Genomic DNA, 26,691 nt, shown 5'->3' with positions numbered 1-26,691 from the left:
ATATATTTCTTTTCTAAAGTGCATGAACAATTTAAAGTGGTTACAAAAATTGATTTAGCTGTTGCAGAAAGTGACATATTATTTAAAACAAAATTTGTTTAAATTGTGATATTCTTGCAAGTGATGTAGACTTGTGATTGGTTCCGAAAATCAGTCCCCCCCAAATGAATAGCTGATTTTCATTTAAAATTATTTATAAACAAGGCTGTTTTAGCCGATAAAATTTGGTAAAAAAGTCGATTATAGATTAATTTATTAATGCTTCTTACCACTTTATTCACCTCATTCCACCATAGGTTCAACTCTTCAGTGACTGTTGTTGTGACTGAGATCAATATTTTAATTTAAAAATTATATTATTGCATTTTAACTAAATGTATTACCACTCCTAAGCAGCTCTGGCCATATAGCAATATTGCAAGAAACCAACGACGGTTTAACAGCCTCATACTTCTTAGACATTTTCACATAGCCGTCCCAATACTCGTGACAGAGTCACAGATACGAAAACACAACCATCTGCAATGTTAATCGATATATGGCGTCTGGACAGTCTGGCATTGCCAAACAGTCGCGTCACATCACTAGTGCACCTTCCACACACACAGACTTCTTCGTCTCTCGTTTTTTGAAGTAGTAGTGATTTCTTTTTATAACAAAATCAAATATATATAAAGCAAAAATAACACGCATATAAATCACCTAAACGTATACATATAAAGAAAAAATAATCTATAAGCGGAGGCTAAATAGTAGCTATAACTAAACTAAGTGCAATCAATTCAGTAGCAATTTGTAAAAGTTTCTTTTTTACGTAAAGATAAAAAAATAAAACGCGTGTGAAATTTCAACGACGTTTTCGTAGCAGTCTCGCAGTCGCCGCAGTCGTTGTGTGTGCTGAGCAGAAACAAAAAATAAAAAAAAGAAATACAACAAAAATTCCCCATATACAAAGTAGGCCAACAACAACAGCAAAGCAAGCAAAAGCAGCAACAGCAGCACAGCAAAAGCAACAACAACAACACACCAAATGTAGTGAAGTGTATTATAATAATAATGTGTGTAAAATACAAAAAAGAAGTCTCAAAAGTAGAAAACTTTTTGCGCGTCGGGCAGACAACGGACGGACGAGCGACAGTTTTGTAATTGTGTCAGCGCATAGCGTGGCGTAGTGTGTCTCTCTGTCTGTCTGACAGTCGGTCTGTGTGTATGTTTGTTCGTCGTCTCACTGTCTGTGTGCTGTTTATGTATGTAAATGATTCAAATCAAATGGCATAGTCAGTAATATGTCTTTTTTAATGTGAATTCTGACATTCAGAAGCGCAGCCAATAAGTATCTGCATCCAACTTTCATATGTACTAATACTTATGTATGTACATAATAAGTATTTATGTAGAGGTGTATACACAATATATATATATATATATATGTATGTATTTGGCATATACATACAAATTGTTTTCGCGAGACAAGTGAAATTTTCTTTGTTTCCAACGCGACGTCGACGTCTGCGTCTCTTAAAGTATTGAAATGAAGTTCCCTTGAATAAAACCTCGTTGCCTCTGCCTCTGGTTCTGCTTCTGCCTTCGCCCGCGCGCCGCATAACGGCGTGAAGAGCAGCGCACAGCATTGTCTGCGCGTGTGTGTGTGCTGTGTGGCAATGAACGTTGCTTAAAACAACAAAAACAAAACCAAACACATACTTTTCTTTTGGAATATTTGCGTCGTCGTTTATAACACATACTATGCACATACATATGTATGCATTGCATTTATGTGTGTGAGTTTTGATGTTGTACTGCTGTGGTGTTGTTTTAAAAATAAAATGCAAGCAAATTCTGTGAGATATTTTAAATATCAAACAAAAAAAATGTAAATGAAACAAATGTGTTTATTATCCGCTTTCGCTTCTTTTTTCAAAAAGTGTACAAAATGCAGCCCCCCGAGACAACAAAATGAAGAGAATGTGCAACATCAACAACAACAAGCTGCCACAGCAGTGTTGCAGCAGCGGCAGCGACTTTGCTGCAGGACAGGTTTCTCATAATATTGTCGGCAAAAATTTCACAAAATACTAAAGAAAAAAAAAAACGAGAAAGAAAAAATACAGGGTGCGTAGCGGCGGCAACAACTATTGCAACTACAACGACAACAACAATGCCGCATCGCCAGCGTGCCCCAGCAACTACAACAACAAATGTAACAGCAACAACAACTACAACCAAAGCAACACGCGAAAGCAAAGTGAAATTCATTACAACAAAACAAATTCAAAACCGTAGCCGCAGAAACCGTTATTCAACAATTTCTTGAAATAAGTGAAAGAAGGCAAATACTGGTTTTTCATATACATACCATACATGTGTATGTATGTTTGTATGTACATACATATGTAGTATATTGAATGAAGAAAAAAGTTGCTGCGCGAGAAATTTTTCGTACATGTGTGTATGTATGTCTGTTTGTTGTGTGCAAAGTGTGTGAGAAAAAAAGTAAAGTATAGCGGTTGCTGTCGCCGCCACCGTCGTCATCATCATCGTCATCCCAAACCATCAAGTGAAAAGCAATGCTAAAAGGAATTACAACAACAACAAAAGCAACAGTGAAACGTACGCGTTGTGCTGGTTACACAAAACGTAACGTGAAATAACAGTAAAAGTCTTGTCAAAAGTTTTATAAAAGCCAACAACAACACACAAACACACACACACACACAAATAGAGACAATACAATACAGTAAAGAGCAACAACAAAAGCAACGCGTGGGTGTCAACGTCACACGCACCAAAGTCTCGGCCAGGCAATAGCAATAGCAGCGCCGCAGCAGAGCAGCAACATCAGCATAAATAGCAGTCGGAAAGGAGGGGGCCGGCGGCGCACTCAGCCTTACAATTGAACAAATTTCAAGGGCTCCCCAGCCAAGCAGCGCACGCTGCGTTTTTTATTTAAATTTTTGGAGGTGAGTTTTTGCGTTTTACGCTCTTTTGTTGTATGAAGTACGTATGTATGGACGTACGACATGTATGTGTTTATGTATGTAGTTAGTGTTGTTGTTTTCGCCTTCTTCTGTTATGTTGTCATGTGCTCTTTAATTTATTTTTTAATGAATTTTAAACACGTTTCAATTTAAAATATGCAAAAAAATGTAGGCTTGAGCAAGAAATCTAATAAGCGTGCTTTAATTAATTTGTCCAAGTGAGGTTTTTATTTCTAAATACGAACGACTGCAGGTGTATCAATGTTCTATACGATTATATGCATGTATGTATGTTTGTATGTCTGTATATGGATGGCCTTCAGCAATGCCATGAAAGAAAGTTTCGTTGAACCTTTTAACATTCTAAGCTGTTGCTTTTTAATTCAAGAATTCATACTATGTACTTATTCATTTAAAGGAGTAAAGTCATTTCACTTTTGTCTCTTAAAACTTAGCAAACTCTGTCTGGTTTTTCGAAAGAAAATACAATTTTTAGATATGCTAGAAATTTTCATTGATCTAAAACTTATGAAAACAAAAATGTGAAATTGAAAAAGATTGTATCTATTAAATACGGAATTTATTTATTTTTTTAAGAAATCAACAAGTAGTGCTGTCAATACATTCTAATACAATTATTGCAATACATATTAATGTTTTGTAATAATAATGTGCACCTCAGAAAAAAGATAAGGAATTTTGCTTTAAAACGATGTTGTTGAAATCAATATCAATATTTTAAAATATAAAGCTATAATCTGTAAAAAAAAAATTATAATCAAGATTAAAACATAAGGCTTATTTAAGCATAATTTGGATTTGAAATTCGATTTTATGACATATTGGCACAGATATGGATGATGGATGACTGTCATCATCTGCGATAAAAATTAACCAATTATTTTTAATGCAATAAAAGAGACACAAAAGATATATGTTAGGGTTTCTAAAATAGTTCATGTTGTACAAACTCCATTTCCACAATTGAAAACACTTTCCCAACAACGCTGTTTTTATGAATGGCAAGAATTCCCTTTTGTTACTTATCTTTGATACTTTATCAGAAAATTCGATTTTATGCTTGGATTATGTTGGTTTTATCTATTTAATTGGAAAACTAAACGAGAAGTACCAATAACTAAGAGACAGATTCTCTTTTTGTTTTTTTTTTTAATTCCACAAACCATAATTATAATTCAGGTTTTTTAAATAACTTAAATTTGTTGCATTCTCTATTAACAATTCACCAATCGTTTCATAGCAATACATTGATTAAGAATTCTAAATAAAATTTCAATATAATAGTAGGGTGAAGTAGTGTGAATTTGCTTTTGAAATTGAGAGATGTTGCTGTATTTCTACCAAGAATTTGAGCCCACTTTATTCTCATTAAGACACATTTAAATCTATTATATAATCTTCTGCTAAGACAACTGTTAAAAGTTTCATTGATACTGATTTCCGAATACTTTTTAATACATTAGGAATAATTTATCTGTGGAATTTGAATGAAAAGTGCATATTTTCTTTTGAAATTGAGCGATGCTGCTCAGATAGTTTTTTACCTTTTGCATTGAGATTGCTTTATTTTCATTACTCGCATGTTCATTCATACTCATGCCCGATCCACATGCTCCTAACTCGTATTTCTCTTATCACTAAATCCGTTTCACCATAAAGTCACGTTTTGCAGTGCGAGAACTGCGGTTATCGATGAAAGAGAATTTTATGTTCATTTCATTACTATTTTTTAAACATATACATAGCTATGTATCTACTATGACATGATTTGTAGTATCTAAGTATGTATGAATAGTAATGTTTTCGACTTTTCACTCTACCTGCGGGCTAATCTGGAATTTCAAATCAGCTGCGTTAGCTCTCTGATAACAAGACTGTTTACAATGTTTGTCAATGTGTCGGTTTGTCTCTGTCTATATGTGTATGTAGTTGTATGTGCGTGTGTTCGTACGTATTTGTTTGTTGCTTGCTTCGTTTGAGAGCCCACGACAACAACAACAACAACAACGAAGAACGAGCTGAATTGTACAGCTGTGCGCGATTCGTTGAGGTTGATAATTAGTTGTAGCCGTCGTCGTCGACTTTGTTGTATCTACGCCTATTGTACGCTTAAACGGTTTCTTTTTGTTGTTGTTGTTGTTTCTTTTTGTTTTTACTGAGCTCGAAACATTTAACCGGTTTGCTTTGAATTAAGCAGAACATAACATTGAAGCGATTTCGTTGATTTGAAAATAGATTTAAATGTTTGGTGTGCAATCAATATATGCTGCATGAATGCATTCAATGAAGTGTTTGTTGAAAACAGTTAAAAAGTGGCATAAAGGTGTTAGTTTTACCAACAAGCAGCTCACACATTTCTCAAGCGAAACTTGGTTGGATGACTTTCACATTCACAAAAATTCTATAAATAGCCCACATCTCTATGTCAATAAAAAAGCAAATTTAAAAGAGTTTATAAAATATACAACTTTGTGGCTGCGCCTAAAAGGCATTTGAAACTTCATTTGGTAAGTTGGTTTTCTATTCAAAATTAGGCACATTTAGGTCAGGTAGTCTTTAAACAAGAATTTGCTTCTATACAGAATTTTTAGTAGCCAGTGAGTTGCTGGAAATTCAAAAATTTGGAGCGACATTTTTGCATTAAAGCTAACACCGGAAACAAAATGCCCAACAATTGGCGTCGCTTTCGAATTATTATGGGTAGTTTTAGTTAGGTAGTGTTGCTGTAATGCGGTTTTTACACCAAATATGACAGATATTTTTACAATGCATGACAAAGCAAAATTCCCGTACAAACTTTATTCACTAATTTGTATCCGTCTGTATTTTCTATCGCATACTAAAACAGAGGTGAGCAACTCACCTCTAAAAGGCCTATCTAAATATATAATTTTATTATACATAGATATGTATATGTATATATGTACTATAATTTTACTTTTCCTACATATTTCGACAGACCTTCAACCTACTATTGCCCTTTTGGCAAGTTTATTTTTAACACACCAGCGCTTATCTGTTTTCACACACACGCGCACACCCTTCAATGTCCAAATAGCATGCTGAGTTAACAGAAAACCTTTGTCACAATTTCAAGTTTGAATTACTAGCACTGGACACCGGGAAAGTTTTCTGTTTTGCTTGCAAAAACGACCAAAAAAAACCATAAATTTTGTTCGTGTATGTCTGTAAAAAATTGAATGATTCATAAAATTGAAACGTAAAGTCTTATACATACCTATATATTTGTATTCTGGTATATCTAAATGAAATTTAAACTTAAATAATTTATGGATTTGTCATTTAAGTGTGTTTGTGTGTGCTGAAGCCATTAGATGTGAACAGTTTGCATTCCTAAGGCAACACCTGTTGCCTTACAACTAGGTTTTCATGTCAACTACCCTACCTGCTATGGAAATGAGTTTCATATTCAGCTGCCGTGTGAAAAATAATGAATAGTTTTTCTACCATAGCTAGCACATAAATCTATATATATTTAATTAAACTATAATCATTAAACGAGAAACAAAAACGAGAAATGTTCGAGTTGGGGCAATGGATCTCGAAATGTACTTTTTACAATAGTAATTATTTTAATTCGGTGTTCAAGTGATGATTTGTTTTATAATAATTGATTAATTTGGTGCCTTAGTACCTTTTCTCTATTTATTTTCCCTGGTTTTTATGATTGGCCCAATGTCTCTTACGATATTTCTTACTTTTACGAATAAATCGTAGCACAAGTTGCCAACTTGGAAACGTTGTGGGTTTAGACGGATTTTCTATTGATGAACATTAATTACTGATTTGCTATGAGGTCTTTATTTTTTCAAAAGCGACTCAAGAATGAACAGGCGACTATTTGTATGTGCTTTTAGTTCGCCAGCGATAAATTCCTTGTATGAAAGGTTGTTAATAAAAAGCAGAGGATAATAAACTAGGGCCACAAGAGATATCTGCCTGGACTACGCGACTAGCTGCGTATTCTTTAGGAAATAAATTTAATCATATGTCATTGGTTGTTTTATGTTTATATTCCATGTAATTACATAATTATATGTTATTTAGATTTTCAGTTTCTCATTCATGTAATCTAATTGCACTTAATTATAATTATGTAGAAGATTCCCTCGCCTATTTACTGTTGATTGTGTATTGCTTATAATTATTTTTGTGTTTTAATATTTTTTGTTTCTAATGACACTTTTAACGGACTGCAAATAAAATTCCCTCGCAATGTCGAAGGGGATGTGATAAATATCTATTTGTAATTTTGTTTGATTGTTTTTGCGCTTTCTTTGCTCAGAAGATACAAATATAACTGAAGCTTTTACGTCGACAGAATAAATTTATAGAAAGCTAATGTGTTCATGAATTAAAAACAAGTCTCTACAAGTCAATAAATACTAGTATATATCTAATGAACTATTTTGACAGATACGCTCCATATGTTGCTGTAAATCCCATAAGCTTAAGACGAGAAAGGTGATATGTCTATCTTATTATTATATGGTATATTGTTAGCTGTTATATAATGTTAGCTTAAAGTTACAATTACTAAGCTAACATGGTTGTTTCTAGCCATGACTGCTACCACGATTTTAGGTTTGATAACTTTTATTTGTATTCTATAGATTTGCTTTTCTTAGAAATAGTGCAAAAACTCATAACTCAATGTTTTTCAAAGTGCGATCTGAGATGAAGCAAACGGTGGCTGAGGTGGCTGGAAAATTGGATCTGTGGTGGGAATGTGGGGCATATTTTTTATGAAGCTAAATGTTTCAAATATTCCTTATATACATACATACTTAGTTATATGAATTCTACATTTACGGTAAAATAAAAGTTAATCTAGCTAGTTTTATTTCATAATATAATATATTTAATATACAAATGGCAGTGCTAGCGTTATTTATATGAAGTGCGGTCGATATTGTAAGCGTTACCTAATTTTAAGCGGTTATTTGTTTTACGAGATTTCTGATAAGTAGTTAAAGGTGTAATTAAAAGTGTGCATGCGACGAAGCAGTGTATGTTGGTCAATATAACTCTTACCTGCCGCCAGCTATTATTAACTCACAACTTTAATTAAAGGTCCTTATTGACCGAGTACGAAGTAATTTATTCTTACCAACTTTCAAGCCTTTTCAACACCTTTAGATACAAGGATTTCACATGATTGATAGTGTTTGGGTTAGGTCTTGAGGAGTGGCGCTGCGATTTGGAGGTCTTTTTGTATTGACAGCAAAGGGATGAGACTATGATTGATAGTTGTGGTTGTCTAGAGACTGATAGCTAAAAAGATGCGTCTTTAACGGTATTTTGTTTATTACAATTAGATTGTAAAATTGTGGACGAAATTGTGTTAAACAAAGCACTTTTAACTCAGTTTCTTTCACAATAGCGAAAAAAGTAATAAAGATAGCCTTTCATTCAGTTGGATACTTATAATTTCAACAATTAACAAATTGTTGTTTGACAAATTGCCACTCGTGGAGCAAAGCCAAGCAAAGGCGGCAATGAAAAACCAACAGAGCACTGACAACAACAAAAGCAAAATGCTAATAAATTGAAATAACATTAACAACAAAACTAGGGGCAATTCGAATAATTCGTTATAAATAAAATGAAAACGTGTGCACGTTGCTGCGATAAATGATGGTGGCGTTTAAGTAACCGCTGCCTGTTACAGCCACAGTTGCAGTCGCTGCCTCTGTCGGTGTCGGTGTCGCGGTCGCTGCCGACAGAGCGCGTGTTATGAAAAGCGAATGAATGTAGCTAGCAGTGAGCGGAGCGATTGGGGGGCGGACAACACAGTCGTTGACATTGCGTTATCTTAAATTGTTTACAGGCGCTCTTGTTGTTGTTTTACATACAACCATACATGTGTAAGTAATTGTATATGTGTATTTGATTTTGTCATCATCTTGGCGTTGTTTTTTGCGCGTTAACACAAACAGAGAAAAAGAGCAGCGAAATGTACGTGTATATGTATGTATGTATGTATGCGTACGACTGAAACAGAACATCTGTCCGAACGTCATACATACACGCATACTTACGTATGTATTTGCGTTGCTTGGACACCAGTTTGTTGTTGTTGTAGTTATTACAACATTTTGTGCGCACATTAACGGCAACGACAACACCGAGAACGAAAACAAAAACAACAACAATAAGAACAGGCGACATAAATTCTACAGCTCCACTCGTGCCGTTGGCCCCCAAACGGGCAGCAGCGACGTGAACGACAGCTGATCGTTGGTTGATTCGTTTATTTGTCGCTCGTCGTTTGTAGTTGTCGCCTACTTTTTGTTGCTTTACAAAAATTCGTTCGCTTTTCCACCCAAGAGCTGCTTCCAAATTTATGATCAAACAAACAAAATTAAAAATGAAAATTAATGTGCGCGCTTCTTGTGTCTATTTTTAAGTCATTTATTTAAATGAAACACACGCGTTGATAATTTTTAGCTAAATATTCTGCTTAATTTATTTGCTTTCATTAATGTGCGTGCAGCCAAGAAGAGAGTGCTGCTTCAAAAAGTGCATAAAAGTGCAAATTTCATAAATCCAATTGGCCTTGGCGAGTAAGCCAACGGCGACGAGTGAGCAAAATGAAACAAAATTACGTTCAATCATTGCCGCTTGTTTTATACATACTACTCGTATATGTATGTATTTATTTGTTGTTAAGTGTGCATGAATCTTTCCCCATCCCTCTTCGTTTCTTTTTCGCGCTTATTTAGCATTTTAATTTGGCATTTGTTTCTGTTGCCTGCTTCTCGCCTCTGCCGCACTTCCCTGTGTCTCGCCTTAGACGCTTTGTTGTTTTATAATTTCTCATTTCAGAAAGTTCGTTGTGCTCTTACGTCGTTCCGTTCACTGTAAATACCGTCGGCTCTTCGTATTTATATCATTTGCAATAACAAATAAAAATGCGTCACACTTAACTTTTGTTTCATGTTTTTTTTTTTTTTAATTCATTTTTCTGTTGATTTTTTGTTGCACTTTTTGTTGGCGCGCTCACGTATCAGGCATAGCCTTGACCTCTACAATCTGCGCTGCTGCCGTTGCTGTTGCTCTCTTGGCTAATGTTTTTAAAATACAACCATATGTACATATTGACATACCATACATACGTACATATGCATGGCTTGTATGTATGGCTGTCTGTATTTTATTTTATTTGTTTGTCTGCAGTCAAAACCTAATTGAAATGTGTACACAAATGCAAATGGCATAATAAAGTGTGCTTCGCAAAACTTTTGTTGGCTGCTTTCAAAATAAGCTTCAGCTGCTTGGCAACAGCCTGCGAACGGGTGTGGAAGGAAGGGAGCAAAAGAAGTGGGTGCAAGAAAACGAAGCAATTGCTGACAATGGCGAAGTATAAATATAAATATTATACCAATTTTCGCTTGTCCTGGTATATGGAGAGGCATCATTGGAGAGAGAGCCAAAAAAAATATAAAGAGTATGTTGATTAGCCAAGCGTCTTGTATGTATTTCTATTCCTACTTCCAATATTTGATCGTCTCATCGGCGGCTGTAATACTAAAAGAGACAGTTTCACTTTCAATTATTAAAATTTGCATAGGCTATATACATAGTGGCCTTCTCGGCCTACTATTACCATATTAAGCAGGCGCAGCACTCAACGTCCAACCTCTGACACGGCTTAAGATTTTCAAATTTTCGGCTCCTGGTTAAATACAACTCCAACAAAACAAATCATGCAAGTCGAATGAGCCGAATTATGGATTCGTATTTCGAGTTGAGTTGATTCGGTTTTATACCAACTAGCCAGACACAGTCAAGTGTCTACAAAAATTCTGCAGTTTAAATACAATCCAAATCTCTGTGGCTCTGCACCTGATTTATTGATGGCATGAATGGATGATAACCTGATTAATATTAAATTTGTTGAGTAAGATGATGACGCCAAAGTTTTATTTTCCCCTACTTTGGGAATCATTACTGGATTAGATAGTGACTGCAGAACAAAATCACATTAAAGAGCCTTCTTAACTACAAATGTATGTAATATCTGGGCTTTCGTAATAATTTTTGATAAGTAGTATCAGTAGTTAGATCATGCCAGTTTTCCCTCCCATATTTTGGCCAGAAATCGTATTTACTTGTAGGAATTTAACGGCTTTAATATCAATAAGGTGAAAGTGCTGTTCAGCATTTGAGAGAAAGCTTTAAAAAAGAACATTACTTCCTTGAAATGAAACAAAGGCGTTAAAAAATAATAAATCGTGCGGCGTCAAAATTGAATAATTTACACCATCTTCATATATACATATATATACATAAATACATACAAGTATATAATGTTTAAGTTGACTCATAAAGCAAATTATATTTAATACAAACGCAAGTATATATTGATTATTGTTACTTATATCTTAAAGTTTTTTAGTTTCTTAACCAAACAATGGCTGGGAAATTAGATCAAATTATCTGAAATTGTTGAATCAATAATAAGTAGAATAGCAAGGTTGATATTAAAAATATTATGTATGTGATATTGTTCAAGATTCACTTGTGATGCCCAATGAATGAAATCTAATTCGATTATTCAAATATAAAAGCAAGTGGAAGAAAAACTAAAAAAAACCCACATATAAGAATTTTCAGAATATTTACGGCATACGAAGGAAGTCTGAAATGATTGTAATCTAGACGGGTCATGAAGACGACCTCCTGCACTAACCAAACTTTAGAATTGTTTTTAGGCATCCTTTGTGTTTTCGCTAAAATATCAGTCATATCGATATTATAGTTATCGTTCAACAATCGATTAACTAAGTCGATATTAGTGGAAATCATTTGCAACCGTTAGGTTCCGGGCAGCTAAACTCAAGATGGGAGTCACCTGAGAGTTATCGTAGACATGAGAAAGCTCTCGGCACATTGGATGCCCCATTTGCTCGTTTTTGATCAAATGCGCCATTCCATACATCAGCAGTTGCCATGGAAAAAATCCATGAAGATTCCTTTGAACTGCTTCAGCACCCTCCTTACAGGAGCATAGGGCCATTATCTTCGTAAACAACCACCTTAGAGTGCAGGACGGCGACTACTTTTGGCGGGGCTAAAAAAGTGGAAGCATCGCTGGGAGATATGTTTTGTGTTGATAAACAAAAATAACACATTTTTTTAAGCTATTGTATCATAGCCAGCCTAGAAACATTTCGGTTTGCCTTCGTATATTAAACGTGAAACTGTTGTTGTTGCAAAAGTGTTGCGTAAAACGCAAAAACAAATTGTGCGCAAAGTAAAAGTAAATTACAAATATTGTGCCAACAATCAATGGTTTTTGCATCTTATATTTATTTTGTTACAACATCCGATGCTTTAAGTAACTGTTGTTTGACTTTTTAATACGACTACAAAGTATATAGACTTATAACAAAATGTTTTTGTCATACAAGATGGTTATGAAGTAACAATTTATTGTGGTTTTGGTAATATAAACCCCATAACTAGGATTGTTAATAAAATATAGAATTATTTTTAACATAAAGACAAAAAACTTATGTTAAAATGACTGTTCGATATTTCTCCCAATATTTCGCTTTTAATGCATTGCAGCTGAAAAATGTTCTGCCCTATTTAACCGCTATATACATATGTATGTATATTTATAATTTAAAAACAAATTATTTTCTATTTTTGTTTCTTGACGCACTTATACTCGTATATATGGTTGGTTTTAGTTAATTAGCTTTAATTTGTTATAATTAGTAAAGTATTACTGATTCATGCTGGCGCTATTGTTAATATTCTCGTAAGATTGCTTTATAAAAGATGCTCTGTCTATTCTTAGTAGGTCGATTCATTTTTGAGATAAATAATAATAATAATTCCGTTCCGAAAATTTCATTTCGTTATAAACCATTAGGTATTTTGTATTTTTTATATATTTTTATTAATATGAATCAAGAATTTTGCATTTTATAATTTTTGTGGGGTTTTTAGGAAATATCTGTTTTATTATAGGAGTCTACTATATTTGAACTTTCAGTCAGTCAAGTGACTCAACAAATTTTATAAACACGAAAAGCGTGGCAGTATTGATTATGATTCAAACAATATTTAACTTTAATACAGATTAATTCACACTGTGTGGGAGGTCCACAATATGAGATTTCTTTAGACGCATCTAATTATCTAATAATTAGAGTGCCAGTAAGTTATCATGTCCAGGCAATACTTACAAGTATGTAAGTATTTTCGAGATGCAAAGGGTTAATTTATATTCAATTCTTTGTAAATTAGGAAGTTGGTTACAAATCTAGGAGCACCTGCAAGATTTCTTAAAATTGCAGATTGGTATATATGTATGTACATTGGTCCCTTGTCTAATATATTTTTAAAACGCAAATATTAATCATTTATTAGCCAGCAATAAATTGTTTAATATATTTTCAAAAATATCCAAAACCCCCAATTAAGTAGGCGCCAGCTGAGCTAGTTATTAGATGCTAACCCAATTTTTTTTTAAGTAAATGAGTTATAATTTCGAATCAACGAAGCGTACGATTTGCTTTTCGTCTGTCAATACAAGCGTACGTTCGCATGTACATATGTACACACACGTATACATATATATGTATTTATGTGTATATTTCAGTTTGCCCATGCTTGTCTATAACTCCGTACTCATATCGGTTAAATCATTGCAAACACAAACGACAATTAACGTTGTCTGCTGTCGACTAATGCCGCCTACACGCGACGCAATAATTTCGACACCACACACAAAAAGCCGAAATAAAATGAAATTGATGGAAAACACATACATACATACATACATACATACGTGTACATATTTGCTGAATAAGCTGGCTAAACAAAAAGTCAAAAGTAATAGCAACAACAAAAACAACAACAACAAATCACAAAACACCATGGCAACAACAATAAACAGAATCATCTCTAATATGTTTGGGGGCTGCTGCGTCGCAAATTGAAATTTTTCACTGAAATAGTAGTTGTGTTGCTGTTTATTTATTTTGCTTTGTTTTTATTTATTTATTTATATGCTTATATTGAAATTATTACTGCAATTTTTCGAGGGCGCCTCGTTGTTTAATGTTTTATCTGTTGGTGCTGCACAATTAAGAAAAGAGTGTGATTTATAAATACATACACATACTATACTATATTATATGTACATATCTATAATTGTACTGTGTATGCGTGTGGTTTATTTATTTTTTAAATGTGTAGTTTCTTTTTTATCAGCAACACGTGAGTCTCCGTTTTCAGCTGCCATTTGTGGGGGGCACTTAAAACGTTCCCATGTCATAGGAATTAAGCATACGTACTTGTATGTATGTAGATATATAATTTTTAACTGATAACTTTTTAGCACTTGCACACGTTATTGTTGTTGATGTTGCTGTTTTATGTTAACTGGGCAAGAACACGCGTTCATTAAAGCTTTTGGCTTGTAAAGAAGCCTATCATCGTCTGCTGCCTAAACGCTTGGCTGAAATTCCAAACTCGACACGAGCAGCGGTTTACAGTTAAGCTTTGAGCGTCTGCGGAGCAAATTCGAGCTTATCTATATACATAGTCTGTATGCATATTATAAATTATAATAACAAAATTGGGCTGTGTTTGTTGTGCTGTTGTTGTTTGCAAGGAGGTGGAGGTGGAGAAGCAGGCAGCTTTTACTTTTTTGCTGGCTTTTTTCTTCTTTTTTTTTCGTTGCTGTCGCCCTTCCTGTTAAGCAAATTAGTCATAATCAGGTTTCTATGTATATAGTACATAAGTGAATGTGTATGTACTTATATTATGGACACATGTACGAGTATATAGGGGCTTGGTGTTTTATTTATATCTCGATTTTTCCCAAGAAAAAGTAGTTCATACATCGCACTCGAACATAAGTACAGCACATAATTGTATTAATAAGGGCTTCAGCATAGCACGTACGTGCAGATTCAATTTTATATTGATTTACTCGTGGACTCTGATGCCATTTTCTTATAAACTCAAACAAATCGAATACGTACTACAAAAGCTTTCACGCATACAGATTTCCACGACTATAGTCCAGTGTTTTTTTTTTTTATTATTTCCTATTAAGTTGTCTGCGAAGTTGAAATCAGTGCAGAGTTTGTATGCTGTTTTGCTACTATCTAAGTATATTTAAAATGTACAGAAGTATATTAGGTTTGCGGGAGCTGAAAAATGTAGCAGGCAGAAGGAGGCGTGGCAGACCACACAAAGTATATGTATTCTTAATCAGCATGACGAGACGAGTCGATCTAGCCCTGCCTGTCTGCCTGTCCGTCCGTATGAACACCTGAATCTCAGAGACTATAAGAGATAGACACGCCAAATTTTGCACAAAGATGCCTTATGTGTGTACGCTATACGAGTTTGTTCTATTTTTTTGGTTCCCCCCACTTCCCCCCTATGGGGGTTCTTCGAATTTCGAAGTAACATTTTGCAAATACCCCCAAATGTGTCCGTATGCCAAGTTTCACTATGATGGGTAAAATCGATCTAACATTTTTTTTTTTAATTTTCTTAATTTTTTTATTTTGTATAATTATTGTACACATCATATGTAGTATTTCAAAGTCGGGACACCCGACTTTAGCTTTTGTACTTGTTTTAAATGTTTCTGACCATTTGATAATAAACTCGATTATTTAAAAATATAATTAGTGCTTAAAGGTTGTTGAGTTTCTAGAGGGATGGTTTCTTTTAATTAGTTAAAACAATCATCATCATCATCTAACAAGATGTGTTAGTTCGATTGTGAATTATTAAAAAAAGTTCGTTTCGATATATAAAATAATATATAATATATAAAACGGTTTCACTGTCTTCGCTATCGTTTAAACTTATTAAAGGATTTTAATATTCTTAGGTTATCAACTGTTCTGCGAGATTACTTTAATAAGTTCTTATACCAACTGATCAGTAGGAGAAACCTTTCATCTTTTTGATCGCCAATTGTTTTATTAGTAAATTGTCATAAAATTGATTTTTGTATCTTTGTATTGAGTTTAATCTGTCAACCGAGATGTAAACGATAAAAACAGTCAATTTTATAGCTTACTTTTAAAGCTGTCACTTGGTTTCTTATTTCTTTAAGCTGATCATTTGTAACTGTGGGATCACTATATTATAATGCTTTCATAGTTACTTGGCGGATTTTGCAAAACTTTCTTTCACTTTAAAGATAACATTTAAACACGTGGCTGTTTTCAGACGTTATTGATGGATTCGAACCGAATCGTATCTCTCTTCAAGATAGCTATCTTGACAACATACTACTTATAATATGGTGGTTGAAATCAATCGAAAAACTTATTATATCTACTACAAAAAAATAAAAATCTATCTCAAAAAAATTGCAAAATATATTGGAGGTTTTTTAAACAATACAAGAATTTCCATTAAATCGGTCTACTTCATTATTTTGTAGTTCATAACTAAATTTGCCTAAATCTGTAGTTTTACTTGGCATATAAAAAAAATTAATAATGCACAGACAGAAGTAATCTTAATTGCTGTTCCTGCTTTGCTTTTATTCTAATAAATTCAGTTGAAATACCACTTATTAGTAGTTATTATAAGAATGATACAACATCTATACATCATTGTGGATTCTTATTGTTAGAAATATTCTACATACAAGTACTTACAAATTTGATCTCTCTTTCTTTTTGTAGCCACCATGGATCCGAATCGACATCACGAATATCAGACGCATCATCAGACACATCAATTGCCACATCCGCCGCACCACCAGCAATCACATGCGCATCATCAGCAACCACTCCACCAGCCGGCTGGCAGCAGCAGCGGTGGTTACAATGCCGCCGAGCAGGAACGCTCGCGTGCCATATACCTGATGAATACAATTGGGCAAGCGGCATCTGCTCTGCCACCGGCAGGTGCTGCATTGATTGGTGGCAGTGGAAGCGGTGGCTTGGGAGATCCGCATTCACAGTACTACACCTCGAATAGAGATTTGCCAAGCAAGAAGTCGAGTACGACGCCGGCAACGTTGCTGGTGGAACACCAACACCAACAGCAACAACAACAGCAGCATCAGCAGCAGCAGCAACAACCACCATCACAGAGCTGGCAGTACAAAACGCAAAACGCTATCCCAGGACCCGCTCCACGTCACCACAGCAGTCCCATGTATATACACACGACAACAAATAATGCCACAGGCTACTGGCCGCCAGAGGATCAGTCCCCAGGGCATAGGGGAGGCTACAACTACAACAGCAAGCCGGCCGGCAATATGTCGCTCAATCAACCGCCTCCTTCACATACTCAAGGGCGTCCAAGTGCAATTAGCAGCTGCAGCAGCAGCGGTAGTAGCGGAAATGGTAGCCAGCAGCGCTACTATGATGATGTCAAATACTCAGTACCTACAGTGGCGACCAGTGCCAAGATGGTTAGTTATCCGCCGGCACAGCAGCCGCCACGCATGTCGATGAACTATGACCTCGATCATGTGATTAATCCGAGCAATGCGCTTATGGCGCCGGGCGAACAGCAACCCAGTCCCAACTACGGACGCAAATGTCCACAGCATTATGAGCCGCCCGAACGCAGAGCTGCCGCTGCAGCCGCACCACCGCCAGCTGCGCCGCCTGCGCCACCACCCCCCACGTCTACGACTACGCATCACCAGAGTCTGTATATGCCAATGCCACAGTTTAGTACGGAAAAGTTTCAGACCACCGTGCACAATGCCATTGAGAAATATGTGCGTGAGACGCCGGCGCAAGCACCACCGCCCACCTTGGATTATCGACGATCCCTGCAGGCCAGTCACCCCCCAGCGAACTACGGCGGACGCAGCAGCAGTAACAGCAGCAGTAGTAGCTATTACGGGCAGCAGACGCAGTTGAAGTCCGTCGCAGTTAGCCCAGCACATTATGCGCATTACGGTGGTACGCCCAGCGCTCCCACTGCATCCACGGGCAGCAAGCAAGCGCCACCAACTGCCAGCTACGTGAAGATGGAACCGGAACATGCGCTACCGGCGGTACTCAGCGTTCCACAAACGGCGCGCGCCTCGCTCTATCACAATCCCTACAATGCATCGCCCCATTCGGACAGTGCATGTTGCAAGGAGCAACGTGTGAGCTCGCCCGCTGCACCACATGGCTACCCCACCAAATATGGGAAGCTGTTGCAGCAGCATGGCACGCCCACGCCTCCACCGCCAGCACCGCCCACGCAGCCAACACGACTGCCGGCCAGTTCCTCCTCTTCTGCATACTACTATCATGGTTCGCCCTCCCCAGCGGCAGCCACAGTAGCCTCGCCTACGCCTGCAACGCTATACTCGCACACGCCACCACCAACGGCACCCAGCACGGCCAACTACTCCACATTGCAGGTGTATCCACATGGTCCGGACATTTGCTGTCAGCCGAAAGCTCCACCCTCGTCCACTAAGCAACGGCCCATGGGATTGCCGCCCGCAGTAGCGCCCGCAATAACAGTCGGAGCAAAGAAAACCACACCGGCACCCAAGCCCAACTATCGTGCCCTCATCAATGACATGCTTAAACGGAATACGGCCAGCGAAGAGGAGATGAATTTGCAGATCATTAAGAAAACGCTCAACATGGAGACGCCTTGCCGACCACTAGTGGCGCCCATGCCAGCACCCTTGCCCGCCCCCGTCATACAGGCGCCACAATCATCGGCACACTCACCACTGGATCTCTCCATGCGGACGGTCAAGCAGACTGCCGATTCCACGGACTACAAATACCAGCGACCTCTGACGGAATACAAACCGTTAGTGGGTAGCAGCAGCAGCAGCAGTGGTGGTGGTGGTGGTGGTGGTGCAACTGGCATAATTGGTGGCACTGGACTGCCACGTTTTGACATCACGCCGAATTTCTCAGCAGCTACACGCGGTACCCCACCACTTTCGGGACAACCGACACCGCTTGCAAATCCCACAGCAGTTATACGCACGGCCCCCAGCAGTAGCTACAGCGCTCAGCAGCATACGCATTCTCATGTGCCGATACCGCCGGCTGCTGCACCCGCCCTGGTCATAAAATCGGTGCAACAGCTTCGACCCAGTGTGGTTGAAACGAATCCGTATGCAAAGCGACAATTACTGGCATGCGAGCAGCTTCCACCGGAAACGAGCATCATGGCTTTGCCTAAAGCCTTACCGTCAACGACAACGCCCACACCTCCCGCCACGCCTAGCCCGCACCATCCGAGCAGCAATCCCAACTACTTGGGACGCAAACGCCATCTGGCAGAGTATAATCAGGCAACTGCTGCTGCGGCCAAGCAAACACGCTGTGAAGCGCCACCACCGACGTCCACATCCACAGTGGTGCGTGCCGCCGAAATTCCGGTCATTGCCTTCAACGAACAAGCGTTGGCCTCCAAGCTGCAGCTGCAGACGCCTCATGGAGCTTCCCTTGGAGGTGGCATTATTGTGACGCCACCGCTTAGCTGTAAACAGGAGCCGCTTACACCAACTACACCCACACCGACGTCGACGCCGCTGCCGGTATCAACATCCATGTTGCGTGTGGTGGAAACGACGCCAATTGTTGTCCCCAAGACTGAGCAACGCATACGCACCAAGGCCGAATTAAAGGGTTTCACATTTACCCCGCCCGTACTGGCCGCAGCAAGCTCAACCACACCAAGCATCCCTATCGGCCCAGCCACCACCGCAAATCAACTGACCAATAACATACAAATTAAGCTAGAGCCAGCGCCCCCACTGCCATCTACTCTGCCAAATGCACTTTCAACCACTAGTCTGACGCCTCCTTGTGTGGATCTTGGCCTGGAAGATGTGTCGCCCTTCAACAGCAACCTGCTGGACTGGGGCAATGCCTGCAACAATCTTGTCGAGCAGCTGCTGACCAAAGTGGTGCTGCCAAAGCATTCCAGCCCTGCTTCAGCGGCCGCCCCATTATCGCCGACTCCAATAAGCATCAAGTTGGAGTTGAGCGAGGATGATTTGCCTGTGGCGCGCATATTGAAGTGCAAACCGCTGGCGTTTGATGTGGAGTCGCCGGCCACAAGTAATTCATTTACACTAGCTGCCTCACAACTAACCACAGCAACAACAACAACCAATACAAATGGCTTGCTCATGGGCGGTACGCAAAAGAAGCTGAGCAAGACGGAGCGTGAGAAGAAGCGTCTGCAGCAGGAGCAACGGATTGCAGCACGTCTGGCGCCATCAGCGGGACAAGGTAGCAGTTCCGAGAGCGACACAACGGAGCTTCACAAACGCAAGACTGAAAGGCAGAAGAAGCCGTTGCTGATGCGCAAAGGCAAGGCGCGCCGCACGACACCAACGTCGCCAACAACGAACGAGAACACAGTACAGGATGCGAAAGTGAAGCGTGAAGAGCAGAGCAGCGATGAGGAGCAGGATAACTCCAGTGATGCCTCTGTCGGAGATGTTAAGCCCAAAAAACGACTAGAAAAGGTATCAACAAAGTTAAAGGACAATGTGCAATATGCAAAGATTAAGGGAAAAGCCAAGGCAAAGGAAAGTGAAGCTAGTGCGAGTGGTAGCAGCAGCAGCAGCGGAGCAGAGGAGAAGCAGCACAAGAAAGATGGAGAAAACAAGGACAAGAAGCAGAAGCCACAGCAGGAACGTAGAGAAGGATCCCAAGCCAAACCCAAACAGGCAACTGTCTGCAAGCAACGAAGCACCCTTAAAGCGCGTATAGCGCTCAACACCATGACGCGTTCCAAGCGCAAGAAGGAGCTCGAATTGCAATTGGCCAATAGCAAGGTCCTCCGCAATGACAAGATCATACGCAACTCTACGACGAAGATCAAACGAAAGTATGTTCGAAAAATGGTTGCGGCCCAGACAGTTGCTGATAAAAAGGAAATTATGTGCACGCGTCTGCGCAACAAGCGGGGGATTGAGAATGCCAGCGGTGTACCTACGGCCGGTGGAGTTGCCAATGGACGTAAGACTTCCAGTAAGATCGGTATCAATGCAACCGGCACCAAAAATAGTTCGCCACAGCAACAGCTCTATCTGGAGGAATACCGTTATAAGCTTGCACTCAAGATACCCCATCGATTGATCTCCATTAACAAACTGAACAATTCCAATGGTGGAGGTATTCAAAAACTGCCAGGGGTTGCCTCCTCTTTGCCCGACCTGGAGCGCAGAGACTTAAGCCAGGAGCTAGCGTGCTTCAAAAGCAATCGCGGACGCAAGCCGCGAGCATTGAAGCAGACAGAGACAACCACGCCCAAATCCATCATAGATGTGCTCCATCTGCGCGTTACGAGCAATGGCGGTACTCAGCCGCTTAAGCAAACAATGCACTCCAGTGCGACAATACTGACGACGTCCACAACGACCACTTCGCTGCACAACTACAGTGAGACGTCACAAACCTCCGCTTCCAATTCGCTCTATGATCAACCGCATGAGACGACTTTGCCGCCGCCCACACCAAGTGGGGCCAACACGGTTTCTTCCTCCGATTTGGCGGGCGATTTGAGCAAACGGCACTTCAGCATCTTCGACACTAAGGTGCTGCAAAGCAAAACACGCACGGAATCCAAATTACAGCAACGTCGCGAAATTATACGCGAAATATTTGTCGGTCCCGAACGTCCCGCTTCGGCACCACCGGAATGTGCACAGCAGGAGGGCGCACTCAGCTATCAAAAGTACGAGGAGTTCCTTGAGCAAATGAATCGCATTGTGAGCGCCAACAATAATAAGTTGGCCAGGCGTCAGACAACGAACAACAACATCAACAGTGAACAGAACCACGATGCTGAGAAGACAACGACGCCTCATTGCCCGCACAAGCGCAAGTATTTGCGACGCAAGGGCAGCTCCGGTTTCGATTACATACGGAAGAAGAAGCGGCCAAATCCTCATGGGCACCCAACTGGGGCGAACAACAGTAACTGCGACCAAAACAGCAGTACGGGTCTTATCACAGGACCAGTCGCTGGAGGAGTGGGAAGTGTCGCCACTGCCCTAACTGTCGATGAACGATTGGAGGATACAGACAGCACCATTGCCGGCAGCTCACATTTGCCGCCTAAGATCAAAACTGAGGCGGATGTGTATCGCGAAATACAGAAATGGGTGCTCAACAAGGGTGTTGGACAGAGCACGATGCACAAGGCGGCACGTCAGGGCTTGATCGATGTGGTGGTCTACTGCCTAGACCGGTTGGGCATGAACCCCGATCAAAAAGATAATGCTGGCTACACGCCACTGCATGAGGCGTGCACCCAGGGCTGTCTCGAGATTGCACGCGTCCTACTGCAGTTTGGAGCCAATCACTCGGAAGCTGCACAGTCGGGCATACGGCCCTTGCATGGCGCCATCGAGAATGATCACGAGGAGGTGGTGCGTCTGCTGCTGTCCTATGGTGCTGATCCGTTGCTGGCAACGTACTCAGGTAAGTTCGAATTCGAATAATCTAAAATAACATATTGACAAACAAAACTCTCCTGATCTTTCCGGTGGCAGGCCAAACTCCGCTCATGCTAGCTTCAAGCAAATTGATGCGCAACATTTTGCGTGCCCATCTGAGCGATGCTCAAAGTGTAGCCGCTGACATCAAGCCAATGATCCTGCAGGGTCCCTGGGAAATATTTGGTGAGCTCATGTCGGGAATACAATCAGTATTCGAGAAGGAAGCTTACTAAGACGAAATGCATTCAAAGTTCCATTTAAATTTAAACACTCACACAAACTCCAGTTAAGCAAAAAAGTATGCTGTTTCAAATCGTTAACCGAAGGTTGCGAGGCCGATACAATCGTATATAATTATATCTGCTTTAAATACTGTCATAGGAAAAATCGATGCAAAAACCCGTGCCCCTGGGATGAAATATTTTTGTTTTTTTCTTAATAGATTTACAATATAATTCTTTTGTGGTTTTCAATTTTCTAGAACATGCGTAGGGAGAATTTACACAAATAAGGTACGACTTATCGTGGATGTTGACTTAACCTTTTAACATTAGACAAGTTTTTGGTAATACATTTTTTCCGTGCTTGTTTGCCTATTTTCGAGCTTCTGGGCCGATAAAGTTTATTAATTTATTAGAAACTGGATTAGTTCTTTATTATTATTATTTTATTGCTAAGAGCTTTTGTTTAACTGTTATAACACAAAATGTTTTAAAACTTTTGGTAAAAGATAAAGAAAGATATGTTCATCAGCTGTCTTGAAATGTCTCAAATGAAAGAACATTTCAATAAACTTTGCCTGCTGATTTTCCCCATTTGTGGGTCGAATTTCTCATTTTGTAATACTGTAATTCATATTCAATATAAATAAACCCAATATGAATTTCAAGAAGCAGCTTAAACCGATCAAACAAGAAAGAATATTACAGTCGAAAGAGTCTAACATTGGTTAAAATTTAAAATAAAGCTAGAAATAAATAGAAAAATAGTTATGCGAAGTTTACTTTCTTACTCGTAGCTTAGGAATTATGGACAGTATTGACAAAATTCTGTAACCGTGGAATGGAAATGAAATAAACAAGTGTTTCATAAGGACTAGGAAAGTCCTACGTAGAATCCAGATCGATTTGTCTCGACATATCGATTAAGAATACAATCTATATATACCTTTAGAGACTTTGGCTACAGGTTGTCCCGTCTTTGAATGCGTTTTGGTGTGGTATCAATAGAAGTGCTATAATTTATCATTATTATAACTTGAATTTTGACAATTTTTAACTTCATTTTATATTCACAGATAAAACTGAAAATGGTTATGATATATTTGATAATGTACCGAAAACAGCATGTGATATGAGCAGAGCTCTACGTAGAGAAAAGAAAGTGCGCAAACGCAGATACAGCAGTAGCAGCAAGAAGGAAATAAATTCAACAAACTTTAATAACAGGAATAATAATGGATTGATATCGGGCGGCAATAATGATTGTAAAGCTGACTGCAGGGAGATGTTAACGACGACAATGGCAACAATAAAACAGAATGGGGAGACAAGTGCAACAAAGACTGCAATAATGGCAACAGGAACAGGAGCAGAAGCAGCAACAACGATGATGACGACGATGACGAAGAAGGAGACAGAGACAATGATGCTGATGGCATCAACGGTGAAATTAGAACAAACAGATCAGGATAGCAATAATAACAAAAACAACGATGAGCTAAACGATGAAACGAACGTTGTGAATGTCAAGAATGAATTGAAGAATGAAGTAATTGATAATAACAATGAGAAGCCAGCTAATGATAAAGATACTGCTGAGTATGAGAATGAAGATGATGCGATCAACACAGACGCGGACGAATTGAACGGTGATATTTTTGAATTTGAAGAGGCCGATGTGCTTTTGCCACCACTGTACTTGCTCAAAGACGAGGGCAGTGATAAATGGGTACTATTGAATGATTTGTGCAATTTACTTAAAGTCAAGTCAAAGGACACGCTGCTAAATAAGGTAAGATTGGCCCTAATATACATACATATTAGAATAAGCTGGAAACATGTCTTTGAAAAGTTAGATTTCAAATAATTTTACTTTTAATTTCGAATATCGCTATTTCTGCTTTGGGTATCCATCTTTTGTAAATGTTGAGGCGACGTTAAGACGTTAATTCTGGTTCCGTTTAGTTTTCCGATCGATATTATATATATAGATAGATAAACAGATATATTATTGAATTGACGTAGGCATCATTGAATAGGTGTTGACCGCGATAAGTTTATTTATTTATTTTATTGCTAAATCTATTTCGAAATCTTGAAAGCGCTCTGTAATAAATTCTTACGAGACGAATGAGTGCAAACTTCTCTGTGATTTGTTCACTATTTGATTATAGTAGTGTAGTGTGATCTTGAGAGGTCCAGACCTCAGTCCTATAGGGAACCTCTGAGCTGAATTTAAAGAGAAGTCGCAGAGACTGTTTGCCAAAACAAAACACAGCCATGGGAAAATATTCAAAATGTTTGGTACAAAATTCCAAAAGAAACTTGTCGGAAAGCGTTATCGGAAGATATGCATATAGAACAGGTTACTAAATGCGTTAAAACAAATTTGTTGGGCATACCTATTATTAAGAACACTCCAAACTTGAGTATCTTCTGAATAGATTAAATGCTGAGATTTTTTTGTGTTTGTCTGGACTTTTTTTTAAGTTTCGAAGATAAGATATGGTTTGAAAACGAATTTGTTCTTTAAGAAATAAATGAAAAATATGGCCTTATTTTTTTTTTTCTTATTTTGCCTTTTTTTGATTACCAATCAGAAGCGCAACAAAGTTGCTTCACTAAATCTATGCTTAATATATAATATATATGGAAATGAATCTGAACAATTGCTTTACATGAATAATCCAATCCAATCGATGCTTAAACAAGGGCAGAAACTAAGTTCGATTTATCATTTAGTTTGGTTGAAGATATTAAAGCACAAATAAAACAGAATCGAATCCAGCGCTAATATGAGTTATTAATTCCAATTTGAATAAATACTAATCCTTTCACTATTCCAGATCTATCCGAATAGCAACTCGTTGGCTACCGCACAGAAGCAATTGCTGCGAGAATTCAAGATGTCGGATTTTCTCGAAAAGGCGACCTGTTTGCAGCTGCTCTGTGCTGGAGAGAAGCTAAATATGGGGGCCTCCAAGGTTGTGCTTATCAAATACAACGAGAGCGTCAGGAATTTATTGGGCGTTAAAACCATTTTAATGAAATTTTAGAGCAAACGGCATTACTGCAACAAGAAATAGGACAATGAATGGATTTTAGCATTTTAGCGATTAAATGAGAACTAGCATTGATTGTAATAACTTTCATATACATATGTTCTATAAATGTATATTTTAGCGATATAATGAACTATTAGTACGAATATGAATATGATTGTAAAGTAAATATAACACTAAATCTACATATACATACATACATATATTTTAGTTAGTGTTGAGGAACGTCTTTGTCTGGAAGACAAGTCTTTTTAATTAGAGCTAATGCAAAGTGATACAAAGGTGCTATACACACACTCAAAAATGATGGCGAAGAATCGGGCGTAATCGTAAAAAAGAAAACTGAAGTAGATCAAGCTAGTTTGGTGTTGTAGTCAAAAAGGAACAAGAGAGAGAAAACAAACAGAATATAGAAGGGCAGGGATGAAAAGAGCAGGCAAGGATTCGCCCAAAAAAAAAAACAAAAAAAAAAAACTGCTGATGGCACTGGCTGCATATGTAGAACAAATTGCCAGCTAAATTCTAGGGATATTGTGTAATGAATGGTTTTAAAACGATAAATGAATTAAAAATTAGTAAAAGGCAAATGAGAGAACGGCGTATTTATGTATTATGTATTTTTAAATGAAATTATTAGCTTATAAGATGATCTATACAAAATATTAAAATTAGGTACATAATAAAAAAAACACTCAAAAGTGCATGAATATTTAATATTATTATACAATAGAACATACAACAAATTTCAGATAGGTTTGTAATTTTGATGTAATATGTATATGCTCGTAAGTTGTATAACTTAAAAAAGAATATAAACAAATAATGAAATTACTTTTTTGCAATTTATAGGTGTACATGTGAAGAAAAAAACAGCAACAATGTTCAATAATTTAATATTTAAATTAATTGTAATAATTAATAAAATGAAATGCAAACTATTTTCTTAA

General features: G+C 38.2%; 1 protein-coding gene across 2 annotated transcripts; it reads left to right on the top strand.

Moving 5' to 3' along the window:
- Positions 1 to 823: 823 nt before the first annotated feature.
- Positions 824 to 26,205, top strand: LOC115621909. 2 transcript variants are annotated; one of them, XM_030515744.1, is made up of 6 exons: positions 824 to 954; positions 1,926 to 2,960; positions 16,703 to 22,444; positions 22,516 to 22,644; positions 23,759 to 24,474; positions 25,529 to 26,205. In XM_030515744.1, the coding sequence occupies exons 3-6, from the start codon at positions 16,708 to 16,710 to the stop codon at positions 25,736 to 25,738; spliced, it is 6,792 nt and encodes a 2,263-aa protein (XP_030371604.1). In that variant the 5' UTR covers positions 824 to 954; positions 1,926 to 2,960; positions 16,703 to 16,707; the 3' UTR covers positions 25,739 to 26,205. The 2 variants fall into 2 exon arrangements, with proteins under 2 accessions (XP_030371604.1, XP_030371611.1); XM_030515751.1 differs by lacking the exons at positions 824 to 954; positions 1,926 to 2,960 and adding an exon at positions 16,466 to 16,527.
- The last annotated feature ends 486 nt before the right edge of the window (positions 26,206 to 26,691 follow it).

Source organism: Scaptodrosophila lebanonensis, unplaced genomic scaffold (assembly GCF_003285725.1).
Source record: "Scaptodrosophila lebanonensis strain 11010-0011.00,11010-0021.00 unplaced genomic scaffold, SlebRS2 tig00000001-arrow-pilon, whole genome shotgun sequence".
Taxonomy (NCBI): Eukaryota; Metazoa; Arthropoda; class Insecta; order Diptera; family Drosophilidae; genus Scaptodrosophila; species Scaptodrosophila lebanonensis.
The sequence above is the reverse complement of the archived record's forward strand: the minus strand, read 5'-3'. Positions and strand labels throughout refer to the sequence as shown.

What these genes read in the sequence shown, in the direction of transcription:
- LOC115621909 (XM_030515744.1), top strand. Translation starts at nt 16,708, where the DNA reads ATGGATCCGAATCGACATCACGAATATCAGACGCATCATCAGACACAT. An exon ending in GTTGCTGGCAACGTACTCAG is followed by an intron (nt 22,445 to 22,515) that starts GTAAGTTCGAAT and finishes TTCCGGTGGCAG; the next exon opens with GCCAAACTCCGCTCATGCTA. An exon ending in GGGTCCCTGGGAAATATTTG is followed by an intron (nt 22,645 to 23,758) that starts GTGAGCTCATGT and finishes TTATATTCACAG; the next exon opens with ATAAAACTGAAAATGGTTAT.